General features: G+C 42.5%; 2 protein-coding genes across 6 annotated transcripts in view; one reads left to right on the top strand and one right to left on the bottom strand.

Moving 5' to 3' along the window:
* Positions 1-2513: 2513 nt before the first annotated feature.
* LOC147022256 (ras-related C3 botulinum toxin substrate 1-like) lies at positions 2514-16751 on the bottom strand. 2 transcript variants are annotated; one of them, XM_085892948.1, is made up of 7 exons: positions 16619-16739; positions 16028-16262; positions 13385-13456; positions 11072-11189; positions 10893-10955; positions 7232-7391; positions 2514-4976 (listed from the first exon to the last, which is right to left on the bottom strand). In XM_085892948.1, exons 2-7 carry the CDS (start codon positions 16069-16071, stop codon positions 4846-4848), a joined length of 588 nt encoding a protein of 195 aa, XP_085749074.1. In that variant the 5' UTR covers positions 16072-16262; positions 16619-16739; the 3' UTR covers positions 2514-4845. The 2 variants fall into 2 exon arrangements, with proteins under 2 accessions (XP_085749074.1, XP_085749075.1); XM_085892949.1 differs by lacking the exon at positions 16028-16262 and having other exon boundaries at positions 16619-16751.
* Positions 16752-17265: 514 nt separating this feature from the next.
* Positions 17266-22945, top strand: part of LOC147022255 (small integral membrane protein 11-like) — a 44481-nt gene continuing 38801 nt past the window's right edge. The window contains exons 1-2 of one of the 4 annotated variants that reach the window (XM_085892946.1): positions 17269-17710; positions 19742-20008. In XM_085892946.1, the coding sequence (XP_085749072.1) occupies positions 17508-17708 (201 nt within the window). In that variant the 5' untranslated portion in view covers positions 17269-17507 and the 3' untranslated portion in view covers positions 17709-17710; positions 19742-20008. Of the gene's footprint in view, positions 17711-19741; positions 20009-22945 lie in introns of those variants that run through there. The other 3 variants (XR_015061137.1, XR_015061138.1, XR_015061136.1) reach the window with 3 other exon arrangements.

Raw genomic sequence — 22945 nt, 5'->3', positions numbered from 1 at the left:
TAGTGATGATAGAATATATCGCCAGCACCCTGGCCAAATTCTAAATGCCTGCCCTAACTTCCAGGGGACACTGCATCAGCAGCACAGCCCTGCTCCCACTAACGATGGAACCAAAAGCCACAGACTGCATACAAAACTAAAATGGCACATGGTAGAGTGCATACCTCTGCCAAGCGGAACATTTTAGTTTCTGTATCCCAATGATGAACCGGATCTGGATCCGGACTTGAAACAAAATATAATTCGCCTTGTTCTCGTCACCAAGTTCTGTCATAACTCATCCACAACTTTGAGACATCATGCTATACTGTACGTTTTAGGCCCCATGTCTATGGTGAAGAATCACTTAAAAATTCTAGTATTCGGATCTTCACCAAAATTGAATTAACTCATCTGAATCCATCCACAACTTTGAGATGTCCTGCTCAGAGACAAAAACAGACAAGGGTGAAAACAACCTCCATCGACCTTTGCTGGCAGAGGTAATGAATGAATGAATGAATGAATGTTCAAAGTGGGGAAATTAACTCGTCAAAGGACAAGTGTTAGGGTGGTGGGCTTGGGATCTTTGGATCCTGAGTTCAAATCCCCTTTGACTTGAATTAATACCAGGTGGGGTTGACTGCCTGTCATCCTTCCGAGGTCAGCAAAATGAGTGCCAGCTTGCCGGTATACTCTGTCAGTGGTGACCCATCCAGAATTGTGCCCAATAGTCAAGGAGACTGCTTAGGCAGCACCAACGCTCTACACAGAGTATGGTCCCAATGGATGGATGGAAGGACAGGTTCTTTGCTCATGTAACTCAATCCCTGTTTATTATTATTTTGGTGGGTAGGTAGATAAGGTAAATGGGAAAATTGTTTGAACATCAGAAATAGCAAAACAAAGAAGCCATATTTTCATGGCATAAATATTTGTATTACCTGTTTCTCAGTAATCAGGTTCAAAAGGAAAAAGATTACGCAGTACCGTGTTAAACAAGTTTGCTTTTACATGAAGTATATGACATGTGGAAGCTGCTACAAAATAATAAACCAAGAAAACACAATGCAGTAAGACATGGAACAAAGGAACATTTTCCCTGGGATAAACTTAACAGCCTGATGAACCACCCATATAAAATTAAAGGGAAGCGTTGTTGGCACGTTCCTATTCGGAGCACTCACCGGCTCATTTTCCGACAAGCGAGCAAAAATATGAAGTCATTCTACCAGAAAGGGTAAATCTTCAATGAGGTCTTTCATTGCAATTCAATTGTGCAACAAAACAGTTAGTAGGTATTCAGTACATCACACCTGGTGTACCTTTAATCTATCAAACTTGGCAACTTGCATGAATGTCAGGTCCAAGTTTTGGTGACGAGGCCTGGATAGATATCTGAGGTGCAGGTAAATGATTGATGATGATTGAATGAAATCCCTTCCGTCATTGCTCCGCAGACTGGACTTTGGAGCAGAATTGTGCCAAAGGCAGCTATGTTCTTTAGTATTAACGAGTGATTCCAATGGCAGATTGCTTTCAATAAAAACTAAATAAACATCTCAATAATTAATCAGTCATTGTATCTGTATTCCCTCCATCACTCTCATTGCACCACTGAATTTGTAAAGTCCTCCGACATCTTGTGTAGCATTTTTGGGTTCACTAATAATGAATGTGTTGTTCTAAATCAGCATTTGTGCACAAATGGAAACGTTGAAGAAATTGCTCAGTTATGAAAAAACCAACGCCCCACCTCTGTTAATACTTTTCTTTCAGGTTCTTCTGCTCATGGAAGAGTTGGTGCATAGAAAACACCAATCACAAGCAGTGACCATGGGGGGGGAGAGACGTTTCATTGCACTCTGGGTGCCGACAATGCCATCTTGTGATGTCACTTTCGCTTCAGCAGTCAGTGGGATAATCAAGTAGAAATCCCCCCCTCCCCACCCCTGCTCCACTTCAGATGGGATTTGTCCGAGCCATTTCTATATTCTGAGTGTCAAGCGGGGAAGCAGTACATACCAGCTCTCCAAGTTACTGATACAACTCAGCCAATGCCAAACTACCAGACTCATAGTGGGCACACTAAGCCCAATGTCACATTCTGGTGCAACACAAATGCCAAGAAGAGATGCTGCAAGAATAAGTTGTAAAGTTCAGGCCAAAATACATTTGCACTATGAATAGCAAGCCGAAGCGTCTATGAGGGGGGGTGGGAATGGGTTAGGTGCATGATTCATACAGAACAACAAGCATATTACATACTGTATCACTTACCTTTCATGACGAAGATGATGTGACGAGGATGAACGTTGGAGGGATGTTCGCAGTGCAGAAGACAAATGCAGAGAGGTGGGTGCCATGCAGGACCCTCACCGTTACACAAACACCACACGCTACTTTTTTTGCGAACGCGAATAGCCGAGGGCCACGAAAAGTAAACGACAGAAAATTCACCGCTAATCGTCAAAACAGTGCGTGGTAAACCCGCAAATAGCAAGGGTCTACTGTATAGTCATACGAATGTATGGTACAGGACTATCTCTAATTTTATTGAGGATGGGACCAAGTCGATACAAAAACAATTTTGTTTCATTCAAAACACAACAGCAACTACAACAATAATAATGTCCAATTCATCCATAACCTTCAATGCAAAAATATTCCTGACCCCCCTCCCTTTAATGAAAAAAGTTTGATCACCAATCAAAATTGAATATGCAAATCTAATACTCACCATTAATGGAATAAAAAACAATTGCATTCTTATGCATTAGTATCGCATCAAGCGAGGGCTTGAAACGGTGCAATTGGTGTGTACATGCGTGTAAACGTTTAATACAAGAGGCTTTTCCACCACAAACTAACCAGTAAACACATGTGAGATATCAACAACTGTTAAATGCCCCAAAGTTTGATTCAAAAGTTTCAAACAGTTTTTGAAACCCACACATGCTCAGTTTGGAAAACAAAAAAACAACAAAAAATTAATAATATTAATAATAGCGATAATAATCAGCCACATTATCCAAAGACAATGGAAGTAAGCTTCGATGCAGTAGGGTCATTCTCACACAATTGACAGATTGATGTCACATGTCTTTAAGTGGCCTCATTTCATGAAATTTCAAGCATTTTCGGCAAAGTTATGGACCATGTATCTTTGCCCTGGGTAGCGTTAAAATAATCCCGTCGTTTGAGATCATAAAATTACAATAAATAGGAAAAAATGAGTTTGTTCTCTCAGTCTGATGCAATTTTTGCAGTCACAATACCCACAGTACCATGTTCATGTCCCAAAAAAGCGTCAATACTCCGAATTTTATGAGAATTCATGTAGGGCTCCTTCTTAATTCAATATCTTCCGTATTAGAGTCGAAATACCGCCGAAAACTGTACAAGTTTTGCAATACAGTGGATTTTGTGCCCGTCACTCAATTTCGTCATTACCGTAACGAAAACGCCCTACCGGTGATTGTTAGAACTGTGAGCCAATTAAGCGATCACGTCACGTGATCGTGACATGGCGTTCGGTTCTTGTACCGCCATTTTTAGAATTATTTTTCAAGTTTGGTCGTGCAGTTTGGGTGCAAAAACTCCTCAAAAGTTGGCAAGGTGAGTCCGTATGCTTATTCAACGTCATTACCGTACATGCCCGATTGACCATACATATGAATTTCAACAGATATTATGTACACTAACGTCGAGAATGCTTTTAAATGCTAAAGTTTTTGACAATTCACGGTGTGTCTGCTTCCCGGTCTGGCCACTACGAGGCGTTGTATGTTGATTTCGTCATTACCGTAACACCATTACCGAAGCGTTTTAGTTTCGTTAGGGTAATGATGATTTGTTACGGTAATGATTTTTGCACTTTATGTCCACGATTTCTCATCAAACATGGTGATATTGATTTCTTATTGATGACAACTTTTTCTTATGTTTCTCAATAAACATGATGGAGTTGGAATATTCTTGGCATCTTTGACGTCTCTTGAAAACATCATTGTCGGATGTACAAGCCCTTTCATTTCCGTTACGGTAATGACTCGACGGCCATAAAGCACTGAAATCGCAGTGAAAAATCGGCTAAATGAGAGAGGTAATTCAGTGCTGCTTTCATCAAATACACCTGAAACTACGTCCCACTTGCCACATTCGGACCTGAAAATTTTAATCTTGTTCAAAGAATTTTATAATGTTACCAACCTCCTGATTCTGTCAGTTATGTGAGAATGACCCAGTTAAAGGAAGAAAATAAACCAAAAAAAATTGCAACTCCAAATATTCATCGAGTGAAGAATTCAATTTTCATCAACACAGGGTAAGTAATCATCAGTCAAGTCTGCAATGGAGTGGTGACCTGTCTCGGGTTGGTTTTCTGCCACAGAAGCGTGCGCGACCCATTGTGAGCAACCTTATGCTCCGTCAAGAGTATGAGCATACCTACCCTCCTACCGGTTGTCAAGTGGAATACCTTCACCTCTCCTATCCCCCTTTTGAACTAACCATTACAAAAAAACATAATATTAATAATAATGCAAGTACAATTTACAATACATTGCAAAAGCAATGTTTACATTGATCTCAAAGTAAAACAATGGATGCACCCTCCATACTAATCAGTTGGAAATGCACAGGAAGTTGGAACCGTCGGACTCCTACAGCTTAAGAAAAATTAAAAAAGGACACTTGCTTGTTCAATCACCGGCGAAAAGGCTAATTGCAGCCATGTTTGTACCGATGAAGGAAATTGAAATTCTCAAAACGTTCAAGTTATTACCCCAGTGTGGGCAAACGTGAATTCTGTATCAGCCTGACATTTTGGCGCTTCAGATCATGGTGCAGAAAGGCCGTGTGAGGTTAAAGGAGATGGCAGTTGCGTTTGCGTCTCTTCACTGGCTGAGGGCAAAGCACAGCACGGATCGCTTCGTCGAACACTGTCTTGAGACCACGCTGCGTGAGAGCTGAACACTCGAGGTATTTCACAGCTCCTGTCAGAGGTACAGGAAGCAGCTTTTCATAAATCTGCTGTCATGATCTATAAACAATAACAACTCGATCTCATCCACAACTGAACAATTAGTTCAGAGAAATGTACAAAGGGGAAAGGTAACAGCAGCAGGAAACCACAGCCCACCATCAACAAAAATCTCAATCACAGACCTTAAAAGGAGCATGAGGTGAAGAAGGAATTATAGTTTAAGAAGATATATAGTTCTTAGCTCCATCTCTCAATGGCGAAGAATCACTTTAAAAATCCTCGGATCTGGAACTTCACCAAAATCAAATCTCGTCCTTGTAACAAACCCAACCTCTCCACCATATTTCGTCCAAATCCGTGGATAAACGTTTGAGATATCTTGCTGACAGACAGACAGATGTGAAAACATCACCTCTGCCTCCACCCCCCGCCCCTCCTTCAGTGTCGGAGATAAGTCAATGTCCACTTCTATCCAGCATAGACTCTTCAACGAGCCCAGACGACATCAGCACCCACTCTCAAACCCAGCTTTGCTGCCCTTGCTTCTTATTTGGTCATTCTACCTGGAAGTCAAAATCAGCAAACACTACCATCCAAAAGGGTGCAAAAAGAGATCTTCCCAATTATCACAATCTGATGCTGATCCCAATCATCATAATCATCATCCTGATAACATTAATCATCCTTATCGTTGCCACCATCAACATCCTTCACTATCCTCAATCTTGTTCAACTATGGCCCCACCGTCACCTCGATCTTGCATCGAAACAATAATATATATATATATATTTTTAAAAAACAAAACAAAAATAAAAACAAACAAAACTGAGATCAAATGGCAACCAACTCTCAAACAATTTTCCTTGGCTTTATCACCATGATGCTTGCCAATTATCCAAGAAGGGATCATTTGAAATTTAGGAAATTGCCTGAGTGTTGTGATCACAGCCTGTCAAGTAATGTGTATTAAAGGAAACCTTGGGGGTTGACACAAGTGTATCCCCAAAGATTGAGAGAATCCTCACCAGACTTGGTGGTGTAATGGTTTGAGCGTCCGCTCCCGAGTCTGGGAGGTTGGTGGTTCAAACCCTGGCCGAGTCATACCAAAGAATGTTAAAATGGAACGTGTTGTGCTTCCTTGCAGGATAAGAGCACGGACAATAACCATAGGTTGGCACCCATGGGAATGAGGAAATTCCTTTTTAGGAAATGCCCCGCTGAGTATGGTGGGAAGCGCAACACCATCGTTGTGACGTCACAAGTATCCAGAGTACCAAGGTAAGTGACGGCATTTCCCCCAAGCTCAGTGGCTGTGTTTGTCTCATCTAACAGTCCTGTGTTGCATCTTGTATATTTGTTTGTATGTCCATGTGTGAGATGTGTGGGGCAACTCCACAACGGGCATTGGATCCCATATAAAAATAAACTAGAGTAATTTGACTGCGCGTAGTCGACGGGTATGCCTCCGCTCTCCCGCACAAACACTTGAGTATTGACATATTTGACCCTTGACCTTTATCATATCTGGCCCAAAATCTAATCCGTTAATTGCCCTGTCTAACTTTACCTTTGTACCAAGTTTGATGAAATTCTGTCCAATATTTGAGTTAGGGTGTAAACAGTAAAATTTCAGAATTGATGACCTTTATCACATCTGGCCAAAATCTAATCACTTAATTGATTACTTTACTTAATTGATTACTAACCCTGTCTTACTTTACCTTTTTACTAAGTTTGATGAAATTCTACGATTTGCTTCTTGAGTTATCGCGTAAACGAAAATCCAGACGGACGAACGGAAGGACGGACAACCCGGAAACATAATGCCTCTGGCACCCTTGGTGCGGAGGCATAAAAATTACACAAAAGCAACGGTTTGGTTTCATAAAGTACAGATTCATACATACAAGCTCGATCATAAAGCATATGAAGTTCAGATCAAATTTGAAGCACCACCATGTACATTATGTATGCAAATAAAATCTTCAGTACAAGAACAGTACAATATTTTGCAGACCAGCACCAAAGACATACCTCTCATATAAAAAATGGTTTGGGTAAATGAAGAATTGCCATATTTGAGTAAGTAATACAATTATATGGCCCCCAAGCTTCATTGCACGACAAAAGGATAAGGCTGAGGAAGTGGTGGGTGACGACCGCAGAGCAAAGTGAGGGAATGAAGCACGATGAGATTCGCTCCAGTACGATTCCCACAATGGTTTTGGATTGCTAAGAGCAAAATGAGGTGTGGAGGGACATACCGATATCTTTCGCCATGGCCAAACCCTGTGGGTAAGTGATGGGTGTAAGCTTCTTCTCACGCAGCTTCTCTGTTGTGTCTTTATCATCACGGAGGTCAAGCTTCGTACCTACCAAGATGATTGGTGTTGCGGGGCAGTGGTGACGAACCTCTGGACACCACTGTACAGAATAAAAGAGCCTTTTTCTAAACCACCTTTGCATCAATCACTCAGTCATTTCAAGAATTATTTTTTTTGGCACATTCACTTTGCATGTGAAGGTTCTCAAGTTACGAGGCGTTCTTTTATCCTCATCCAATCATCTCTGCTATTAAATGCATGACAACTTATGTCACCCAATCAAGATTGGGTTATTTAGACTTTAGTAAAGCATCAAAAAAGATACCGTAAAGGTAAACAAAGCACAATGTTGATCAAAAATTCCCCAAACAAATTAACTAGTTAACTAGGGAGTGCAACATGAAAATGGCGTGTTCCCCTCGATCTGTCCAGCCGTTAGCAAAGAAAAAGCTCGTCACAAACAAGAAAAAGAGCAATCAGATATTGCAGACCCTCACCAGGACCTGTTTTGTGTGATGTATTTTGTGTGGAGTTTGTGTAATGGTGTGTTACATAATTAATAAAAGACATAATTAGAACTGCCACTGAACTGCTGGCAGTGATGACCGGGTACCAAAATTTCCCGCTTTGATTGGACACCTGACCCGTGACGTTTTTTTAATTCATTATTCAATTGCATTTAGAATGGGATTAAAATAAATTAAATTCAGATCAAATGGAAGACCAAATAGGTACAGTCCTGCATTGGAGTAATCAGAAGGAACCCAAACAAGCAAAAAGCAAATATGAAGTCATCAGGAGAAACCTGGATAGGTTTCACATTTCAGCTGCTACTCCTCTACCCTCAAACCCATCCAGGCACAGGCAAGTGAGCCTTATTCAAAAATAAATAAATAAATAAATAAATAAATCAAGAACCCAGATCAAAACAATTAAATAATTCTGGCTGCCAGACCATGCGTCTGTCCGATCAAGTTTAAATTTAAAACATGTATTCCCCCATCAATACTATATCATAATTGTGAAGCTTCACATTGATTGATCAAGCGGTGCCAGAGAAAACATTATTCAATATTTTTCTTCAATCCAATATGGCTGCCAAACCGTGTGACCAATCAATTATTACTTAACAAATTTGTACACCCATGGCTTGGGAGACATTTGTATGAAGTTTCCCCTTGATCTGTCCAGCCGTTCTTGAGATTTTTTATAGGTTTTATGGTAAATCCAAGATGGCTGCCAAACCATGTGAACTATGACATCATATGTGTGAACCTTGTGTTCCTCAAAGATGGGCAGTCATATGTGTAGTTTAACCTCAATCTAATCAGCCACTTCAGAGATGATGATTTTTGAAAGTATTAATTTTTTTATATATTTTTAAACAATAGAGCTGCTGAATCACGTGACCGATGACTTCATCAACTTTATTTCTGCGGATATCCATTTTATTGCTAGATGATCTTCAAAAATTTTCATACTGATCAGATATAGCGTTCCACATATGCAAATATGACGTCATAATGAAGGCACCTATGACATCATAAAAAAATCACATTCCACATGTGCCAAGTTTCAATTTTTTCCATGGTGCAGTTTCAGAGATACAGAAGTCCAAAGTCTTTCTGTTTTTCCAACATGGCTGCCACACAATATGACCTCTGATGTCACAATTATCAATAAAACATTCTATCAGTGACCATGGTGAAAATTTTGGTGGTGAAATTTTCCTATGGTGAAAATTTTGTCTCGATCCGACAAATGGTTGCGGAGAAAAACACTAAAGTTCTGTGCGGACAAACAACCAAACAAACAAACAAACACACCAAAATGCAATACCTTCTCCTTCGGCGACGGTAATAAGCAAATTGATAAATTCATTGCAAACAGTGCAAAGGATGGAAACACACCCACAGTAGGGTAGCCCTCCAACAGAGGGACACTTGGAGGAACAGTGGGCAATGAAAAGAAACATGCACAAAAAAAAAGTCTGAACCCAGAAATGGCCATCTACACCTGCAGCAACAAATTAACTGGGGAGTGAAATGTGGAAATAATGTGCCAACTGGCATTTTAATTTCCTGTTTTAAAGCCATACAGGATCGTGCAACCACTCCGACTGTATAATCCAAGGAGAATGTGGGCTTTGCATTATAATTGCTGCTCTGAATACAGAAAAGAAGCATTTAAATACTAGAAGGGCACTAGATAGAGCGCATACCTCCGCCGCGTAATGCTGATCCACAAGAACATATCGGGCCCAATCGGTTTTTGAAATATCATGCTGTACATCATTTTTGGCCCCATCTCTCAATGGTGAAGAATCACTTGAAAAACGAAATGATTTTCGCATTCAGATCTTCACCAAAATCGAATCAATTTGTCGTGGTCAAACACCCAATGTGTCCACCAAGTTTCATCCGAATCCGTCGACAACCTTTTGAGATATCCTGCTGTATACACAGCAACTACAGACCAATCAGCCTTCTCCCAATCATCAGCAAGGTTATGGAATCCATCATAGCTTCAGATATTAAATCCTTCCTCTTCTCCAATGGCTTGATTTCCGATCATCAATTTTGATTCAGACCAGGTCACTCTACCCTGGATATGCTGCTTCTGCTCCCCAACAATGGATGGAGGTACTTCATGCCAGACATGAAATCACAGCCATATCCCAAGACATATCGTGTGCTGTTGACATGGTCTGGCACCCTGCCTTGCTCACCAAACTCTCTTCCTATGGTATCCAAGGCCATCTCTACTCATGGCTCACAGACTTCCTCTCCTGTCGCAGCCAACGTTTGGCCCTAAATGGAGTTCTTTCATCCCCTCTTCCTGCCCAGGCTGTAGTTCCTCAAGGCAGTGTTCTCGGCTCTGTTCTTTTCCTGGTTTTCATCAATGATCTCTCCGACTCTCTGGAAAACCCTCTTTATCTCTTTACTGATGACTCCACCCTCTGCCATACCATCTGTCATCCTTCAGACCGACAAGCAGCAGCTTCTTCGCTCTCTGCAGATCTGGGTAAAATCACAAACTGGCCCAACACGTGGAGCATGTCTTTCAATCCTGACAAATCGCAAACTCTCACCACGTCTCTCCGAAAGGACTGTTTGGGGTTCTTTTCATACTGATCATACTGATCTTCATACTGATCATACTTCATACTGATCATCTACAGGTAAGATCAATGAATCAACATTTATGAGCAAATACACATCCAAAAGCATCGACTGAGAAAACGATAGGAAAGAAAAAAATACAAAAGAAAAATTAATAATAATGATATAACTGCACTTTTCCACATGCTGGGCCTTCCAGGCCCCCAGGGCTACATGGGTGTGGGATTTTTTTAATGACAGTATCAAAGGGTTAAATCTTTACAGAGACACTCCAACATGTTGTGATCCTTGAACATTTAATGAAATAACTAAACTACGTTATCCCCTTTAACCGCTATTACATCCGTGATTATATATATATATATATATATATATATATATATATATATATATATATATATATATATATATATATATATATATATATATATATATATATATATATATGTTACAAGGAAATGTACTGGAGGTAAACTCACCTTGGCCCGAACATTTTCAAAAGACGCTGGGCTAACCAGCGAAAAACATATTAGGAAGACGTCCTGCAAAATACAGAAGCAACAAGTGCGGTGGTGGTGATTCGGATCCAACAATTTTTTTAAATTGATAAAGGCAAAGATTAAAGATAAGGCAAAGGCATTCATTGCAGCTTGCTTACAGTTTGAGGATACGAAAGTGGTCTCAGCCTGTCGTAGTCCTCCTGTCCAGCAGTGTCCCACAAGCCCAAGTTTACTGGCTTGCCATCAACCATGACATTTGCAGAGTAGTTGTCAAATCTAAAAATAGCACAGCGATCCTTACAATAATACGACAACACAAAAAGAAAAAAATATTAAATCAATCACTCGAGAGGCAGCCTGACAATCGTTTGGAAAACAAACGCGACTTATACAATTCATAGAATCGCATCGAGCCACATCAGGAAAAGTTCCGAAACAGAAAAGTGATCAACCGTACATTCAGCCCACACCGGCAATATAGGAGTTTGGCCTAGGTACAGGTTAAAGCTTTACACTCATACATGACACCACAGGATTTAACATGCACATTGGTAATAACATTTCGAAGGTTCAACAAACTGCGAAGAAAAGCTCGCTCCAAGATCGAGTACCCTTCGTTTTACGCACTGCCAGCAATACTACGGGGATTTCAAAATGATGTAGGAATGCTCAACGAGGTGTTCGCACACGTGCTGTGCGCGTTTTCAGTGACTCGGTTCAACTCGCCGAGCACTTTTAACCCACTGTTGCTCGTGTGAAATCTGTGATTCAAACAGCCTTTTAAAACACAATTTTCAGCATTTAGACGAAGGAGTTGCAATTTCAAAAATGGTCAACTATAATTGTTGTTCCTGAATGTAAATCGGCCTCATGGAAATATAGGAATATGATAAATATCCGTGGATACTTGGAGTCGGGTTCCTATCATTTCCTGTGAACACAAGTGACCGGTGGCAGCGGATATCGACATAGACGTACATGCACACCTTTTAGCAATAGATGCCAAAATCTAGTACAATTCCGCTTGTGGCCCCAGAATCAAAAACAATGTATTTATAACAGGCGTCACAGCTCGAACTCTGACCCACCCCTCAACCCCCCCTCCCCCCCACTAAACATGATTAAGAGTAAAATCATTTTAAACTTAACCTGTGCATTGACAAGCCCTAGATATGACCTAGCCATCAGTGTTAAAAAGCACCCAAACCAGATTTGGTGTCTCCACCTGGGAAGTCTGCCTGAATGTTGGTCATGACAGCATAGCCTTTCCAATTGAAGACGTCCATGAAATAAATCACCAAGCCTGCCATGTTCACACGAGGTCATCCCAAAAGGTTCAAAGTCCACTCATTGGCAGGGATGAATGATTCGGGAAGGTGGCTGGACCGCTGTCTACAGGCCCACATTATCAGGAGCTTTTGCAGTACGGGCTGCAAGATATCACCTTTTTGGGCGAGTTGATCAGAGAATTCTCCAAATATTTTGTTGTGCAGAGGCACACCCCCCTCTCACAGGTGCTTTACCAAGTATTTTGGGCTTCTTTAAGAAGTTTTGTAAGACATTTTATGTTACAAACCTTATTTACCACGCATGATATAGGTTTGGTGCCATGGTTTTCTGCGCATGCGGGCCAACTATTCTGGGGCAGATTACATCATTTTGAAAGCCCTGAATTAAAATAATACAAGCTCGAATTAAGTTGATGGCGTTCCATCGCAAATTACCATGTTTCACACCTTAAGTAAAGTTGAAATATTGCAGAAAGTTCCACCACAAATGACCCAATATCAAATTTCAAGTTAACCCCCCCCCCCCCGTTTCGACCCCTGTGACCTAAGACCCACACAATAGGGCATGAACCACAGATCAGATCCCCCAAAAAAGTTACACATTCATGTGTACCCTAATGTTGATTTTTTATTTTTTTTGATGAAACTTTTTATAAACAAAGTTTAAAATGTGCCCGTAATTACATTTTTCGGTACTTGACCTTTTCACTCTCCCCAGGCGGCGAGTCCAAAAAATGACTGCTCTTGCACCTCCTTGCATGTGGTGATCAGAACTACCAAGTTTGGTGAATTTCTGCCCAACTATTTAGGAGATGGCGTGAAAGACACTGATCGACAGACCATAATATCCCCCAGTTAAAAAAAAAAATTTTTAAAGCGTGGTGGATAATAATAACTTTACTTTGGTGATAGTTTCCAAATAATGCAAACCCAGTAATTTTTAATGACACAAGGACAAATCGTTAATCATAAATGATTGGCAACTCGATCACCCCGAAACAAGGTTGACACAGCAAGAACTATCTTGGGTGCACCGTTTAAGAAAAATGTGTTTGGTGCACGGGACGATCTGCATGTTACATTTTTACAAATTCCCACAAAATGTCGTCAAGGAGTCCCATCCCACACATCACAATGCAGCAAGCAACACACACAAAACGCCAATATTCCCACACAACTCACACTGTTGGGATGTATTCGCCTGGGAATGCATTTGTAGTGTAACTGATGAGCAGGCACGTTTTACCAACAGCGCTAAAGGGGAGGGGGGAGAAGGACGAAAAAACAGAAGGGGAGGAGGTGGAAATGTTTAAACATCATTGGCCTTTAAAAATGTGCTCAATATGCCTATAGAATTAACAACTTACACTTCAGGGTATAATCTAAAGGTAGAACGATGGAAGGAATCAACAGAATACTGATCAAAGGATGTGAACCGCCATGGGAAGCACGGTGGTTAACACACTCCGATCAGTGGTCTGTCGATTCCTTCCATCGTTCTACCCATCTGCCAACACAGACAGACATTAAACCTTCATGAGCAAGACGAGGTTGTCATTCTGTTACTGTATGTACTTTGTGATAACATAATGGTGAGAGCATCACCTCCCAGTCTGAGCCCAACCAGGTTGACGATAAGAAATGAAAAATGGTACTTGCTGCTTCCTTGCTCGACACTGCATTAAAAAAAATTACCCCCGTGTGGGGGTGACGGTCATCTCTATAATGTTTTTTACTATTATAGTCGATGAACCGTTGCCAGATATCTCCTAAAATGACAGACTAGATAGGTTTTGAAAATGGCGACTTTCACAACTTTCGTGACCTCGTGACCTTGACCCTGACCTCGAATCCAGGAAAAATATGTCGTTGGGTATCACTCATCGACCTCTACCCACATACCAAATTTCATCAACATCGGAAGTAAAAGGTTTTCTTTGTACCGGGAGGTGTTTTTTTACCATCTTCCAGGTCACGTGGCGGCCAAACGGGACGGAAATTCAAAAAGCTGTCCGGTTAGATACAAGATAATATTTTTTACTATCATAATCAATAAACAGTTGCCGAATATCTTGTAGAATGGCAGACGAGATAGGTTTTGAAAATGGCGATTTTTATAACTTACGTGACCTCGTGACCTTGAACCCGGACAAAAGTTATATCGTTGTGCAACACTCATCGACCTCTACCCACATACTAAGTTTCATCAAGATCGGAAAGAAAAATTGTTGACGGAGGGACATTTGGTCCGGCTTTATTCGGTCATCTCTACCGAGATGACCTAAAAAAAAGGAGGATAGAGCATGGATAAGTAACCATAGATTGGCAACAGCGGAGGCTTTGATGGGCCTAATGGCCTACTCCTGCATTGAAGTTCGACCTTCATTAACCACTCCATCCACCAACCGTCCTCCTTCCAAATTTCCACTTTTTCCCTCCTGAGAGGTTCCTCCTGTATCCATCCAATATCCACCCCATGCATCCTTTTCTCCTCCCCTCCCCCCACCAATTGCTTGTCAAAGTCTCCCTCTATCTTGTTCTTCAACTCCACTGTTGGTGTTTTCCCCTCCATCTCTCCACCGTTCCTTTTGTCCTGTTACGTCCTGATCCGTTCACTGTACGAGCTATTCCACGAGTCTGGACTCTGTAAACAGAGTTAAAAAAGAAAGATATAAAAGGGAACTAGTGCTATTATTCCAGGAACACTTTTACAATCTACGTTAAAACCCAACTAAAATAAATAAATAAAGATTGCCTATTCATATTATGAACCTTACATCATCTCATACTTTGTGTGCCAGAAGGGAAAGTTGGTGTCTTTGGGTTGTGTGTATCCAATTCAGCAAGGGTGCACAGCACAAGAGGTGTTGGTGGGCTTGTGAAGGCAAACAAAGCACAAGGAAAAAAAACAAAAAAAACCCTTCTTCGCTCATAGCTCCTCTGAACAGTCAAAACTGAGGCTCGACGTAAACAAGCCACCAAGAGACGGCAGATTTCTTCGGATGGCTATTTTGCTGCAAGATTGTTCGTTCCTGGATTTTTCTCCTCGACGCATTACATGCTCGGCGCCACCTGAACCACAGTGAGCAAATATCAAACTACGAGAAACAAAATGGGCTTTTGTTGGGATTTTCTTTGTGCATATGTCAAGGCTCGTGGAGGAGCTAGAACATAAGGCATCAGGATCGAACAGAACAAAAGGAACAATAGAAAGGCATGGTGAAAAATACCAACAGCAGAGTTGAGGGACAAAAGAGAGAGACTTGGAAAAAGGAAGGGTTGAGGGGAGGGAAGGGATAGGGGAGGGCACGGGGGTCTCTCTCTCTCTCTCTCTCTCTCTATCGAGTGCAGCCTGTGGATGCTGGTTGCATCAATGGTTGGGACGCGGCTATGCCGCTGATGCAGTGTCCCCCTTACCAGTACACTGGTGCTCATTTTGCCGACCTCAGAAGGATGACAGGCTGAGTCAACCTCCTGGTGTATTTTAATTCAGCGGCCCAACGGGGCTTGAACTCAGGACCCTAGGATCCCAAGCCGCCACCCGAACCACTAAGCCAACACCAGGCTGGGGCACGGGGGTGAATGGATAAGAATGATGAATACAGACGCAAACAAATGAAGGAAATACTGGAAACAGAGGTGGGCTTCGATCATGGTTTTGGATGGGGGATGATCTGAGATGGTGATGAACGGCTGTCTTGAAGACTTGGAGAAAATAACGAGATTGATACCTGGGGACCGGGGGGGGGGGCAGAGCATGCAAACACGCAAAGAACAAAGGGTGCAAGATCAGTAAGGAGGCGGTAAAAGGCAGGGATAATCGACCTGTCTGCGATGTGAAAGTGAGAGGCCTTTGGACTCGGCTTCATTGCGGGAGATTCCAATGATTTTGAAGTCCTTAGTTTCTAGGGAAGCCGTGAGGCAGGAGCGCCAGTGCAGAGGGCAGAGCAGTACTCCATCAAGCTGCAGACGAAGGGCTCGAAGGTAGATCGGGGCTCAGGTGTGCCAAGGAAGGACTTTATACGACACAGGATGCCCAACTGAGAACGTTCAGCACCATCTAAAGAGAATCCCCAAATAAAACCATGATCTTTTCTCAACCCATGAATCCACCCCCATTTTTTCTGTGTTCGAGGACACACCCCCTCCCCTCTCCTCCTCCTTTCACTCGAAACAGGCATCATGTAAACAAAGGAACATTTAATAAATAAAACCGTTAACACATTAGTAACTTTTCCAGCCCGCGAACGGCGAGACAGGAAGTCAAGGAGGGCGTGGTGGCGCCAACCGGCACGAACAGGACCAGTCAAAACAGGAGAAATCTAAGAAAGACCGCAGGCCTAGTCGAAACACAGGCACGTCCGTGCCTCGAGTTTTGTTCTTGTACGAGAAACCCATCGCGGAAGGTTTACTCACCCATCGCCGACCACGACGCACTTTATCGCCTGCATGATCGCTCCCAAAATGCAGGCGGAAGCACCAAGAGAAAAACACGGGTGGCAGGGGCAGGGGAGGGGGTTCGAGGAGCAGCCAATAGCGAGGCGGGACAGGCACTTCCGGAACTTACCGGAAACCAGGCGGTTTTTTTTTTTTTGCATTTTAAATTATTCTTCCTCCTCATTGGGATTCGACACAACTTTTGCAATGCGATAAATCTTTTAAGTGTCACAATTGTAATAATTTTTGTGGACTTTCACAAAATCACCAAATTTTCTGAAGGGAACGACCACACGCGGATCGCAATACATACACCGCTTCGTATTCGAGCAAATACTGATAAAGGAAAAGGAGAGCAAAGCAAATAACTACCCGTATGCTAATTTCAACAAAACAGAAAGCAGTTTGTTGAGAATATTAGATTTTATAAAATGAATTATTAATTATATGATTTTTCTGATTTGTCTTTGTTATACCTGTGTACAATTTTAAACCGTTCATTCGATCCGATGGAGGTGAAGAAATAACCGTAGTAGTTCGACGAATACACGATGGCTTCATCTACTTAAATATTCCTCATCGATTGGTGATCCGTGACACGTGACGCTACACTGTACCGCGTCACACTGTACCCGCGTCACACGTCTCGCACTGTACCGCACGTGTGTCAAGTCAAAGCGAAGCGCGCGTCCTCTGGCGGTCACCGAGGGAACCGTGTGGGAGGGAAGGAAAGAGACGAGACGTCGTTCGAAATCAAAATCTCTTCCTCATTCGAATCCCTCGGCAGTCGGCACTCGCACACCTTGCGCTTCACCATCGCACACGTTTCGCTCATTCTCGACCTTCATCTCTTGGCTTCACCGCTGCCATGTTCGATTGGTTCAACTTCCGCGCATTGGAACATTTCCCTCTCTTACTCTACATTCTCGCCGCCAAGAGCATCCTCTTATGCCTGGGCTTCATTTTGGTGAAGAATTACCAAAGCCGGCGGCTACAGAAGCAGCAACAACAACAACAACAACAACAAAAACAACAACAGGAGCAAACAAGTACGAAAAAGGACGAGTGAAGGTGGGACCACTGATAACGTATTATACAACACGCATCATGTTTCTATAACTCTTATCTGTTGATAGTCCGATGATGATGACGTTGGAATCTTGAGAATGAGCTTCTCAAAGTTTTTGCATTCAGGAAATTTTGATCAAAACAAGCTCGGATGAGCTAAGATCTTCGTCCTCTTAATGATGACGTCATAAAAACGAATATGACGTCATTGTGATGTATCGGGTTTGCGATAAATTATTATCTGTGCTAATTGCCGGCTTGATTCCCGCAAACAAAATTCAAACAGCTTGCCCAGTTTCGGAGATAATGGTACAGGCGATTTCCATTAGCGGCGATATTATGACGTCAACTTTTTTTTTCTAGGACGAATTTCCCAAATCGGAGATGGTTACTGTCTGCGCGTGGGCTTTCTGCATATACATGGCAAGTTTCACGAAGATCCGATGAAAACTCTGGGTTGTGAAACAAAAAAAGTCAAAAAAATAGGAATGACGTCATAAAAATTGATATGACGTCAAATTGATGTATCATATGTGCGGTAATTCATCTCTGCCAATGCCCTGTTCGATTCCCGCAAACAGAATTCAAAAAGCTTGCCTAGTTTCGGAGATAATCTTTGAGGCGATTTCCATGAGCGGAGATATTTTGACGTCATGACTTTTTTAGTGGGAGGAATTTTCAAAATCGGAGATGGTTACTGTCTGCGCAGGGTATTTTTACATAAAAATGTCAAGTTTCAGGAAGTTTTGATGAAAACTGTAGGCTGTGAAACAAAAAAGTCCACAAGAAGATGAAGAACAACAACGTGAGTAAGACCCTCGAGATCCTCCAGGACGATCTAAAAAGTTTGAAAACTAAAAACGGTCCCAACGACAAAAAAAAAAAATCAGCAACTTTTCCATTTGCCCTTTCTCATCGTGTTGGTCTCGTTACCCTAGGACTAAAAATGAAATCGCTGCAAGCGTTTGAATCTGTGCAACTATTCCTGAGACAAACGGAACCCATCTGTCCGTTGCAAACTTTTGAATCGACTTTTGCTGACGTCATCGTTTCTGCTCCTTTTGCCGATTTTGCACCTCCCCCCCCAGTGGCCTTTGGATGTAATGGGGAGCATTTGGTGCTGACCCCTAATAATCGAAACGACAACAAAACGAAAAAAAAAAAAATTCCCACAATCCTAGCTACACGTGCTTTGGAATTGTAGTGACATCGGAATTCCACATTTAAGCTTATCAGAACATCGTGTTGTGTTAGTTTCATAACATTAACAAAAAACTTATTTATTCAAATAAAGTTGGGGGGGGGGTGAACAAAAAATTGCACATTTCCACTTTGTAATAATTCATCAAACGCAGCTGTGAAAACGCAAGGTGAATGACCATCGATGAACGGAGATTGAAGCCACATATAGTTCATGCAAACTGCAGCTCCCTATAAACAGTGTGACCACTCCTTGGCTTTTTTTTTTCCCCACAATATATTGGCTATTCGTTGTTCACCTTGGTGTCTTGTGAAACTATTTCAAAAATCGGCCGAATCTTGGCTTTTTTTTCCAAAAGTGTGAATGATTTACCTTTTTAAAAAAATATCATTTCCCTCGTCACAGCAGGTCACAGTCATACAATGGCCCATTGTGGGAACGCTTACCACCACCTATAGCGTGCGTGCGTGCAGTCAGTCAGTGCCTGTCCCAACACGATGGTGTCCACCAGTGTGACCACTCCTTAGCTTTTTTCACAAGATCTTGGCTATTCGTTGTTCACCTTGGCGTCTTGGTTTTCTATAAGTTTTCTTGGTGTCGGTTTTCTATTATCATCGCTTTTCTGAAACCTTGTGTATTCTTGGCTTTTTTCATTGGCTCACCTTGGCATTTATGAAAATGAGGAGTGGTCACACTGGTGTCCACTCTAGTAGTGCTATGTGCGGCGTAGATGGGTACCAGCCTAGTGGGGTGGGGTCGAGGTTGTTTAAAAGTTCTTCGAGCTTCCTGTTTTGATTTTGGTCTGCTCGTTTCACTTTTTTTGCCGTTCACAGCGAGGCAATACAATGAGTCAGTCGGCAGTGCGGGGATCGTTTGAAGGTGAAAGAGAGGAAGAATCTAATCAAGAAGGGGCAGGACCCTCGAAAAAGTCAAAATGGTACAAACAATCGTTCAACTCTGCTTGGAGCAGTGATCCCGATTTGGCAGAATGGATCGGCTGTGATCGTGACGGTAACGCGATGTGTAAGGTTTGTGACTGTAAATTTGCTTTTCCCAACAAATCACACCTCAAACAACATGGGAAATCGTCCAAGCACGCAAAATCTGTGAATACTAAGAAACAGCAGGTGGACATGGGGAAATTTTTCAAGATGAAAGCGCTGGAGCCGAACCTGGAAGAACAAGTGGCAAAAGCGGAAGTTTTGCTTGGAGGTTTCATGGCCGAACATCGGATTCCTTTTCGGCAGGGAGACCACCTGACCGATGTCATGAAAGCAATGTTCCCCGACTCAAAAATCGCCCAAAAGCTGCAGATGAAACGTACCAAGGCATCGTACGTCATACAGTATGGCATCGCCCATGAGGAAAAACGGTCACTAGCTTCCATTTGTCAGGACACGATGTTTTCGCTCATTATAGATGAAAGCACCGATGTATCTGTCGAGCAATTCCTGGCCGTTATGGTCCGATTTTTCCATGACGGTAAAGTGTTTGATGCGCTGCTGGATGTTGTTATAGTGGACGACGCAACAGCTCATGGTCTATACAAGTCTGTCAAGGACTTGTTGGCAAGCAAAGCCATCCCCTTCAGGAACATACTGGGCTTTGCAAGCGATAACTGTTCGACGATGATGGGTGAGAAAAGCGGGTTTCAGGCGCTACTGAAGGCGGATAATCCATCAGTCTTCGTAATGGGCTGCATATGCCATTCGTTTACTTTATGTGCAAGTTATGCAGCTCACCATCTACCGTCATGGCTGGAGTCTGTGATGAAGGACATATGCTGCTATTTCTCCAGGAGCAGCAAACGAATGCACAAATTCAAGCTTATTCAGGAGGCCATACAAATTGAGCAGCATCGCATCCCAAAGCTCGCTCAGACTCGGTGGCTATCGAGGGGTCAAGTTGTAGCCCGTATTGTCGAACAATGGGATGCGCTCTTGCTGTTTTTTCAGGCGCAGACACCAAGCGATTGCGTGGATGATGCAGCCCAAATTCATAAAACCATGACGACACCTGGCACAAAACACATGTTCCTCTTTATGAACTTCCTTCTGCCCAAGATAGATAGGATGAACAAGGAATTTCAGTCTGAAAGCTTCAGAACGCATGTTACCTTCAGTTCCATCCGCGATTCATATCGCGAAATCTTATCGCTATTCATTCGCCCCGAAGTGATTGAACGATGCGACCTGTCCGAAGTGGACCCCAAAAACCCTGAGATCCAGCTGCCACTCATGAAAATCCATGTGGGGGGTCGCTGTACTACACTGCTGGAAAAAGAGCCTCTGAAAGAGAAAGAACAGTTGTTCAGAAAGGATTGCTTGGCATTTCTGCAGGAGCTCACAGTGCAGATGAAGAAACGGTTCGACCTTTCCGCAAACAGCGTTCTTGCCCACTTATCATGTCTTGATCCGAAGACCGCTCTCTCTCCCGATCGTCCTCATCCGTCCCTTTCAGGATTAGCAGCAAAATTCCCTCAACTCATTTCGGAGGAGAATCTCGACAAGCTTGATGATGAATGGCGTGCTCTTCAGTTCGCGAACGACACTGTGAAGGGCCTTGGTGTTGATATGAATCCAGTCCAATTCTGGGACGCTCTCATGAGTGTGAAAGACGGAAATGGTGACCTTACATATGGAACTCTTGGGAAGTTCATGTGCACCTTACTGGCCCTACCTCATTCCTCGGCTTGCGTCGAACGGATTTTTTCGGAAGTGAACATGGTGAAAACACCTCAAACCAACCGACTGCATGCGTCAACAGTCGCCAATAGAATACTGTCACGGCAGACCATCAGATGATCAGTCGCCAGGGAGCACAGTGCCGCACATGGCAGCCCCCCCCAAGGTTGGTGTGGAAGATGCACAATATGCCAGATGCCATGAGCGATACAAGGAGATTTGTGACAGGGACACTGACTCGGTTCGTTTCTATGATGTGGAGGGCCAGGATAACGATACCGCTTAGAGAAGATAACGATGCTGGTTTGTTAGTGAGTCGTGGACCTACGAGTCGTTCATATGTATCGCATGAATGATTTTTGATTTTTTTCGCTGCCGATCTTCTAATATTACCGAATTCTGCTGTGCCGACTATAGGTTTTCGATTATCATCGCTTTTCCTAAACCTTGTGAATTCTTGGCTTTTTTCATTGGCTCACCTTGGCATTTATGAAAATGAGGAGTGGTCACACTGCCTATAAGTGTAAATCAGGGAATGCTTGTTTTGTAATGGAAGGCAAATCATGCAAGGGATTCTGGCACTGTGGTCGATTACCACCACCATCACCACCACCCAAGTTTCAAGCTCTAGCATCCACCCACTGGTTCATCATCTGTAACTGAAATGCCAGGACTCCAATTATGTGATTGGAATTTGTTGAGATCGTTTTGGCTCGAATCTGGGATTTTTTTCAGCCAGTGCACAAAATGGCCTACTCTTAAAGAACATCGGGATCTTTAATATCCACCAACTAATGCAATGAGCTGGGACACCCAGTTTAACGTCTCGCCGACGGTCGGGACACTTGGTGATGCAAACGACGCCCTGCCTGTGAAGCAAAATTTGACAGATTGTACTTGGGTTAGTTGGGTCACACGAATGGTTAGAAACCCACACGAGACTGCCGAAAGGTAGACAGCTCAAACACCTCTACCATGCTGTCAAGTTGATGAAATAGCTGTTCAATGTCATTAGATATTTTGACAGTTATTCAGTACAATCTTTTTTGTTGTTGTTGAGATGATCGTATCGTTCTTCTTGTTCAGTTGTGAATGATATTGTACCCGCGTCTGCCCGTCACTAGGCGTGCCTACCCGTCGCGTCACCGAAGGATTTAATCAAATGATGGCATGATGTCCTTCACAAACGTATTGCATGTGTATCTGTGCACGTCAATGACCATGTAAAATTAATGGAAACGTGAAAAATGATATTTTATAACCCATAATTGTTGTTGTTGTTGTTGTTGTTGTTGTTGTTTGTATGCTCCTTCGGTGTACTTTTCTACATTTTTATATTGCTTCGAGAAATAT

The sequence above is a fragment of the Eptatretus burgeri genome, chromosome 8, assembly GCF_056783735.1.
Source record: "Eptatretus burgeri isolate ZD-2024b chromosome 8, Ebu_testis_v1, whole genome shotgun sequence".
In the NCBI taxonomy this organism is placed as follows: Eukaryota; Metazoa; Chordata; class Myxini; order Myxiniformes; family Myxinidae; genus Eptatretus; species Eptatretus burgeri.
The sequence above is the reverse complement of the archived record's forward strand: the minus strand, read 5'-3'. Positions and strand labels throughout refer to the sequence as shown.

Coding starts and splice junctions, on each gene's coding strand:
- LOC147022256 (XM_085892948.1), bottom strand. CDS start 16,071: ATGAAGCCGAGTCCAAAGGCCTCTCACTTTCACATCGCAGACAG. Junction 11,190..13,384: donor GGCGAATACATCCCAACAGT/GTGAGTTGTGTG, acceptor TGCTATTTTTAG/ATTTGACAACTACTCTGCAA. Junction 4,977..7,231: donor GGCCATGGCGAAAGATATCG/GTATGTCCCTCC, acceptor TACCTCTGACAG/GAGCTGTGAAATACCTCGAG.